Source organism: Aplysia californica, unplaced genomic scaffold (genome assembly GCF_000002075.1).
Source record: "Aplysia californica isolate F4 #8 unplaced genomic scaffold, AplCal3.0 scaffold00047, whole genome shotgun sequence".
Classification (NCBI taxonomy): domain Eukaryota; kingdom Metazoa; phylum Mollusca; class Gastropoda; order Aplysiida; family Aplysiidae; genus Aplysia; species Aplysia californica.
The window spans coordinates 1,773,407-1,781,696 of NW_004797317.1; the positions used below are offsets into that span (position 1 = coordinate 1,773,407).

The following is an 8,290-nucleotide window of genomic DNA, read 5'->3' on the forward strand; positions in this document are numbered from 1 at the left end:
TCTTCCCCCTCTTTCTTGCACTTTTTCTGTCCGGCTGTTTCGTCCTCTTCTCTCTCTCTCTCTCTCTCTGTCTCTCTCTCTCTCTCTCTCTCTCTCTCTCTCTCTCTCTCCCCCCCTCTCTCTCTGGCGAATGTATTGCCTCAAGTCGTTGATAAATCAGCAAACATTCACATTGTCTTCGAATATATCGGTAGGACTCAAACTTTCAGCAGAAGAAAAAAGTACGGGCGTATCTGCTAAGTGTATTATGATCGGCTTTAACTTTCTGCATGTTATTAGAATGTCCACTATTATGTTATTCAAAAGAGAAAAAAACTACTGTTGTGAGGCAAAAAACGAAGCATGAAACAAAGTGTTCCTTGAAGAAAATTGTGTGTTGAAAATGGAGACCATAATTATGTTGTCAAGAGTTATCTGTCTGGGCCGGGTGGGTTGAGACTGGCCACGGGCAGTTAAATCACCCCGATGGTCGTTTTCTTCGTCTTGTCAGGAAAAGCAGACAATTTTGTTGTCTCCTTTTATCAAGCGCCTCTTGGAAATTGTCACTTCGCGTTTGACGAGTACATCCTCATACTTTGACTTTATTGAAAAATCAAGAGCGCTTTAAAGAAATGTTTAAAAAGTCAACTTAACGGAAAAACACCATTTGAATATGGGCTGGTAGATTAATCATCAATCTCGCCATGTTGCTTGTTCGAGAGTTTTCTGGGTTTTTGTTTGTTTGCTTGTTTATGGTCAATCAGTATAATTTCCAGTTACATTCTTCACTGTATTGTATTGGTAGGGTTGTTTTCTTTGGCAATCAATGTTATTATTTAATTCGTTGTTTTACTGCTGTCACAAAAGTTTACGATCGTTTTCTTCAGTGTGTGTTGTCACAAACTGGTTATTTTTAATTGCTTCCTCGTGTGAAAATAATTTTATCGACATCTCCAATTTTCTGCTATGACATTCTAACCCACTTTGACTGAGTTGGTCCTGACATGCAGGGTTGGAGCAGCCTGCTTCCTAAATGCTCTAAATAGTGTCGATTGGAGCGTAAAGCTTCATTATACAAAGGAAATAACAGCGTCATTATGTTCCTGTCCCGGTATTTTAATGATTTTCCTAATGGACGAAATTGTTGTGTTCTTGCAGTGCGAGAGAACTTTAACATTGGTGCTAGCTTAGTGCTTATATCAACCGTCCTCATGTGTGACCAAGAATTAATAATGCTTCCTTTCACGAGGAGCTCTGTGCATCACGGTAGTCTGACAGAGGAGACGAATCAAACGAAGCATATTATTGTGTTGGCATCCGCACCAGACCGCTCCTTGTTTTTTTTTTTCTCCCAGTAGGTTCTGTAGGAATTGTCATAGCATTGTCTTTATCAGAATATAGATGTAGTTTTGTGTTTTTCTTAATTTGTTAGAAAGAGACTAGGCGCACCCCCCCCCTCCCCGGCAAGTAGTGTGTTGTTTTTTGCACTGATGGTTTTAAGTGTTACTTTTATTTTCTGTGTTCACGGTTAGCTGTGACCTTTATCATGCTGACTCGTCGTAAACTGCACCTCAGCAACGGTCTTCCTGGCATGTTGGCAGTTAAAGAAAAACAAAACAACAACAGCATGATTGCTTTTTGTTTTTAACTCCACCCCTCCCCCTCCCCCCGTCGTTTTGAGACTATCAGGGGTAGTATGTTGCTGATCGGTGCGGGCGGTTCTAAAAGTGTGTCGATGTCAAAAGCAGTGATTTTATAAGTATTTATATCGCTAGAATGGCAAGTAAAGGTGGTTGATGAGCGTTCTAGTGTGGTTTGCACATTCTTTCCTGTCGAACATCTATAGTCATTATCTATCACCATTCTTTTCTGTGCTTGTTATTCTCTTTGAGTATCACCTGTAATCTTCAGCACAGTAGCAAGTGCCGTAAAAGACTTACTAAAACTAAACAAAAATGACAAGTTCAAGTTATCTGTTTTCCTCTTTTTTTATTCAAAAGCAAAGAAAGTTGGAATTGAATGCAGGAATTTGCTCGAATTGATAACGTAATTCTATTTCTGTTTTCTTCAAGCAAACAGAACCTCATGGTCAGACGCTGAGAGATTGAAGAGAATGCACGGAAGGCATTCCAGAAATACCGGTTGTTGGATGACCAGTGCAGGTTACCTGTGCAATGTCTTACTGACATGCAATGCTCAATAGAAAACAGATGCCATGTGCCTAGGGTTGTACTGGTGTATGTGTCTTATCCAGCCTCATTTACCTGCCGTTATTGTAGTTGTTAGCATTCTGGACTGTTGTGCTTTAGGGGACTCACTTCGCTTTCCCTATTTATTCAGTAAGTGTTTGCAGAGATTCTGAAGCACTCCGCCACTATGGTTCGGTTTCCTTGGAGCAGGAAGTCAAGCTGGAGATCCTGCCCTTTTTTTTATTACTTTGAAAGAGTTGTAGATTATGATTTTTAAGAATACAAAACCGAACAAAATGACCCTCTTCCCTTTCATGAAATGCTTGCCATTAGCTGATTTAGTCTTTTTCCACATTCATAGTTGACCCACCCCCCTTCTCTTTATTTCTTTTCATTGATTTGTTCTTTCTTTAGTGGGGTAGACAAAGGAAGAGAGAGAGAGAGAGAGAGAGAGAGAGAGAGAGAGAGAGAGAGAGAGAGAGAGAGAGAGAGAGAGCAGACTGACATGTGCCGAAGAAAGAGGATTTATTATTGACCCTCTTGGTTTTTGTTATTACTCTCCTCTCCTCTCTTTTTCTCGCTGCTCCGTATGGTCACCCGTCCATAGTGATATAGAACTCATTAATTCTCGTATTTTTGTGCCTTCAGGCTGCCCGACCTACGTCGTTTTGCATATGCGATTAATTTGCTCGTCCTCTACGCACTCCCATTCTCTCAAGATATTTCGTTCTCATACTTTGTAGTGCTTTTCTGATGCTTCCTTCATTACAGCCTGATGGGCAAATAAAATGGGACCAATCTTTATGATATGATTAAATCGTGTACAGAATTGGGAGTGAAAAGGCCTTTTTCTTTTAAGACCCTATTGATATAATATAATCAGTAGATGCAGGATCACAGAGAAAGTCAAGCAATAAAGATCTTGATTGAAGGATAGTCACTGGGATGTGTTTTTAAGTATAATATGTTTACCATTGTGGTAAGCTCTGTGCTGCGACGTGTTGAGTGCGTTAGTTTATTTAACTTATTTGAATTATTGTCAACCGTATGAAGTAGTAGTGGCGGGAGGATGGAGGGCACCCTGGTACGTCTTACCTCTTTACTTTCCCTTCGTTTTTTTTCTTTCTGTCAGTCTGGGTGGTTGGCGAGTGCTCTGGTGGGGTTTGCTTTTTCTTTCCTATCAAACATCTATCGTCCTTATCTCCCCTTCTTCTTTTTTCATGTTTGTTACTCGTTCAGATGACCTTATGCAGTTGCGAGCGCCGTAAAACCTCTACTATTACTAAAACTAAAAAAAGTTTTGTTCCCACTACTTTGTGGCCATTATTGTGTCGCTGTGTTTCTCTTTACTCAAAGAAAACGGACATACGTAGCAGTGTGTGTGTGTGTGTGTGTGTGTGTGTGTGTGTGTGTGTGTGTGTGTGTGTGTGTGTGTGTGTGTGTGTGTGTGTGTGTGTGTGTGTTGTCTCTTTTATTTGAATGTCTGCATACATCATGGGATGTATAATGTTTACGAGTATCAGTCTTATGTGGTCTTTTATTTATTTTCTAATGCAACGTCTGGGTGATTCTGTTATATTTAAATTTCATTCTTTCATTGTACCTGTCTTTCCTCATCACTAACCTTTGACAGTGTGTGATTGGCGGGTGATCTGGTGTGGTTTGCTCCTTCTTTTCTTATCAAACCTCTTTCGTCTTTATCTCCATTCCTTCTTTTTTATGAAGAACTCTTAATCTTCTGCACTTATAGGACATTGTTGTGTTGAAAGAGCCGTAAAACTCTTACAAAAACAAAACAAGTACCCGTCTTCCCACAACCCTGACCGTTGACATCTCCCCGACCCCGCCCACACTTTCCGATCACGTGACCTGAGGCCATAGACTGGCCTGCCATCCTTTTATTGGGTTAATTAATCATATTTATCAGATGGCACGGGCGTCACTTCACAAGTATCCCTATTGATGTTTCCGATACTTTCTCCCCCTTGTCTTTTACATATTCCACCTTTTCCCCTCATTAATTCATAGCTTAGCATACTGGTTTGCAACGATTTTTGTCTCCAAGGAGCCGGTTTATTTAAATTGATTTTCCTTTCAGATCCCGGGGGGATTTGAGAGGTTCGTGTGCTCAACACGCGAACTCCGTTTTCTATGTTTTTTTCTTACAGCCAAGCTGAAAGAAACTGGGAATTGAGAAAGAATATCTGAACAAACCATGTCGTTATTTATTATACCTAGATCAACGTGTACTTGACTCCGGGGCCCAGTGAAAGTTTGAAAGAGAACAACCCCATGCTGTGTGTAGCTTAATTAAGTATTGTGACTCAAGTGTGCAGATTGTTGGCCTCAGGTTCCTGAAAGCATTTGTGTTTCTCGGGAATGAAAGCCCCCTATTTAACGATCACAACTGAATAGACTGTTCTTTTTTATACTTGTCCATATTTAGCTATCCTCCCATGATCTCTTCTCTTCTTTATTTCATTCCTTGTAGGCGAGCAGTAAGCGAGGTGGGATCTTGCTGGAATGCAAAACTGGCGACTCTGGTCTGGGTCTTCAACAGAACTTACTGCAACTTTGATTTGCTGAAAGATATATTTTTTTTCGATCTTATCATAGTCTACTCCTCGATCTGTCCTGGTTGAGATAGATGTGTAATGAGGGGCTCTATTTCAAAATGGTGCCACTGGTAGGTCTACTTTACCTTTTCTCTGTTGTTTCTGTCTGTCTGTCTTACTTTTTCTCAGCACTAAATGACCATTATTGTATCGATGTGCTTTCTTTTACTCATATAAATAAACAAATCAAAATGGCCCACGTGCATTGAAAGTAGCCTTGAATCCATACTCTGACACTATACATTTCAAGTTGTGCTATTTTCCGACAGTAAAGCGGCTAAAATCGGTAACAGAGAGTTAATAAATGTTATTGGTCTAGAATGTTCTGCTCCTCTATTAATTGTCCATTGAGCTTTGCGTTTTCGTCTAAAATTTTCATCTTTTACTACCGCTCAAAATGACTCCACTGCGCGGTACACAGGAATCCGTCGATATTCGTTGAAGCCAGCAATAAAACAAAAAAAGTTCTGGACCAATGGCTTCTCCGAGATGGGGGAAATCGATAAGTGGAGTGAGGGGAAAAACACACGCGTGCATCGCGCAATAAGTCAACGAGAGCGTTACAGGTAGCACGATTGGCACTGACAGGAAATGTTTGAACATTTGAGGAAAGAAAGTGTATCCATAAATGATTTTCCCGAGATATGGAAAAGTGGGGAGGGCAAGGTGGGCTTGGGTGTTGTGGGGGGGGGGCATCGGAGGGATGAAGATAATAGTGAGAGGGAAAGGGGTGCGAGAGTTAAGGTGGAGAGAAAGGGGTTGAGAGAGAGAGAGAGAGAGACAGAGAGAGAGAGAGAGAGAGAGAGAGAGAGAGAGAGAGACAGAGACAGAGACAGAGACAGACAGACAGACAGACAGACAGACAGACAGACAGGGGAGACAGACAGACAGAGAGAGAGAGAGAGAGAGAGAGAGAGAGAGAGAGAGAGAGAGAGAGAGAGAGAGAGAGAGAGAGAGAGAGAGAGAGAGAGAGAGAGAGAGGCTGAGCCTGGATTGGGGGGGGGGGGAGATGCAATATTTCCCAAGTGACGCTCATCATAGCATGAATGATCTGCCTCGTGACCCAGACGCAGCGATATATAAAGCATGTTGTCCAGGCTAAAGCATTCGAGTATGGATTTTGCGATCCTAGCTACAATTTTAAATCTGTTTAAAACCACGAGCTGCAAAATATCGTTAGTTTTTATTTATAAAGATTCGAATGAAAAATGAGCATAGAAAAGTAAAATAGGGACATTTATATAAGGTCGTTTTCTCGTTCTGCCATGTCGATACATCGAGTTTCTTTTTATTTTCTGCCTCCTTAATTTCAGCCACACGCACTTCAGTTTTGGGAAGGATATTCTCTCGATGCGTCCTTTTGGCTTAGCAGACAGCACCATCGTCCTTCGCCAATTCTGTTTCTCATAATTCCTTACTGAGCTATTTTCAGGGCCTTTGAAATTATGTTTTTATATCTGTTGCAGTGTGCCATGTCTAGTGATATGCCTCATATATGTCCCTCCTCTTTTTCATGCTCTTTCTCTCTCCCCCCCCCTCTCTCTCTCTCTCTCTCTCTCTCTCTCTCTCTCTCTCTCTCTCTCTCTCTCTCCTCTCCCTTTCCCCCTTTCTCTTCCCCCCCTCTCTGCTACCCCGTCCCTTTTTTTCTATATCTCTCTGTGTATAATCTGTATGCCCTCTCCCTCCCAACGCCCAATCTACACCCCCCTCATCCCCACCTACCCACCCCAAACCGCCTCCCTCTTTTCATAATTGTATTTCCTAAGTTAATATTTGGGGGCTCTCGTGGCCTAGAGGTTAAGGTGTTCGCCTCTCATTCAAAGGTCCCGGGTTCGATCGAATCCGGGTAGCGACCAAAAAATGTTCTTCTCTAAATTTGTCTCCTTTCACCTCCTTTCCTACTCTCTAGCAATGTTCTGTCGTCTGCTTTCGTCTCCTCTTTTAGCCCCCCACCCCTTCACCTCCTTTGCCCCCTCCTCTGGGCTCCTGATTCTTTCTGCAGCCTTTCTACTGCTACTCATTGGCTTCTTCTTACTGCTGTCTTTCAGCCACACCCCTGATCTTCTTGGACAAGGGCGAAAAATCTCGGAGGTCCCGTGTGCAAGGTGTGCACGTTAAAGATCCCTTGGTGGTCTAAAATCGATAAGAGTAGGCTTCGGCCGCCACCCGGGCAAAATTCAAAATTTCCTACTAACTGAAAAAGTTTAATGTGTCCCGCGCGCTCATATGACCTTATGCAGTTGCGAGCGCCGTAAAACACTTACAAAAACAAACAAACAAACAAAGTTAGTATTTGCTAAGATAGTCCTGTTCACGTGTGGTTACTTGTCCTTCTTCCGGGTTGCCACTGTAAGTTACATAAGCCTTCTGACTGCTTCTGTGTACGGCTTAGCTTCTGAAACCGGTGATTCCCAAACACATGGTCATGACCCAACTAAAGGCCACAAGGCAGTTTCTGTAAAATTATTGGATTTAAGCGAAATTGGAAAACACCAAAATTGTTTCCGCCCCCTGGGAGACGTGGGATAATTTTGGTAAAATTATTGGATACAACTGAATTAGGAAACACTGAAATTGTTTCTGCCTTAGGGTTTGCTGGACCAGAAGCCTTTGGCTTCAGACAGGGCGCCAATCGATTGGGAAGTAATAGATGTAACAGAAGTGTGTCTGATTTTTTACCTTGTATTTTGGACCCGTTTGTTTATTGGGTGTTGGGAGGGTGACATCTTTAGTTCTTACTTCTTTTGTAGGTGGTTGGCGGGTGCTCTGGTGTGGTTTTCTTCTTCTTTCATATCAAACATCTGCCGTCTTTATCTCACCTCCTTCTTTTTCGTGTTTATTACTCTCCTGTAACATCTCTAATCTTAGGCATTTATCTGACTTTATTGTGTTGCAAGTGCCGTAAAACACTTACTAAAACAATTTCTTCTTTTGTTTCTCTCTGTTAGTTCTGTCTATCTATCTGTCCGTTTAAATACATAAGCGAGTGGTTGGAGGGTGCCACTAGTAGGGTCTACTTCTTCACTTTCCTTGTGATGTTTCTGTCGATCATGCATTTCCCCAGCACTAAATGGCCGTTATAGTGTCGATGTGCTTCTTTTTACTCAAACAAAACAAACTGAAACAGGCCTACATAAGATACATTTTATTGGGGTTGATAGGAGGGCGTCATTGGAAGGTCCCATTTGTGTTCTGCCCCTCTAATGATTCATCCTTTCTGTCTTACATTTCCCCTGCAATAAATGACCGTTGTTGTGTTGATGTACTTCTCTCTTTCCCCAAACAAACAAAGATGACTGTTTGAGTGTCTGACATATACACGAAGAATGAATTGTTGTTCTCTTCTATTGCCAATATACGCACAACACCAGACACTCGTTCAAGAAGGGAGTATTTCTATTTTTTATGTTTGATCGTGGATTACATCAAGCTTTAAAATATGCTTCTGCCGTATGTTCGATATAGAATAGGCGAAAATACGACAGAGGAGCATTACGCCGAGCCCCC

At 41.8% G+C, this 8,290-nt stretch overlaps 1 protein-coding gene across 1 annotated transcript in view; it reads left to right on the forward strand.

The window, feature by feature from the left end:
• Positions 1 to 8,290, forward strand: part of LOC100533282 (CaM kinase II alpha) — a gene marked incomplete in the record, with an annotated part of 154,372 nt that overhangs the window by 53,393 nt on the left and 92,689 nt on the right. The window contains 2 exon segments of the mRNA NM_001204585.1: positions 3,753 to 3,758; positions 3,760 to 3,773. Of these exon segments, the coding sequence (NP_001191514.1) occupies positions 3,753 to 3,758; positions 3,760 to 3,773 (20 nt within the window).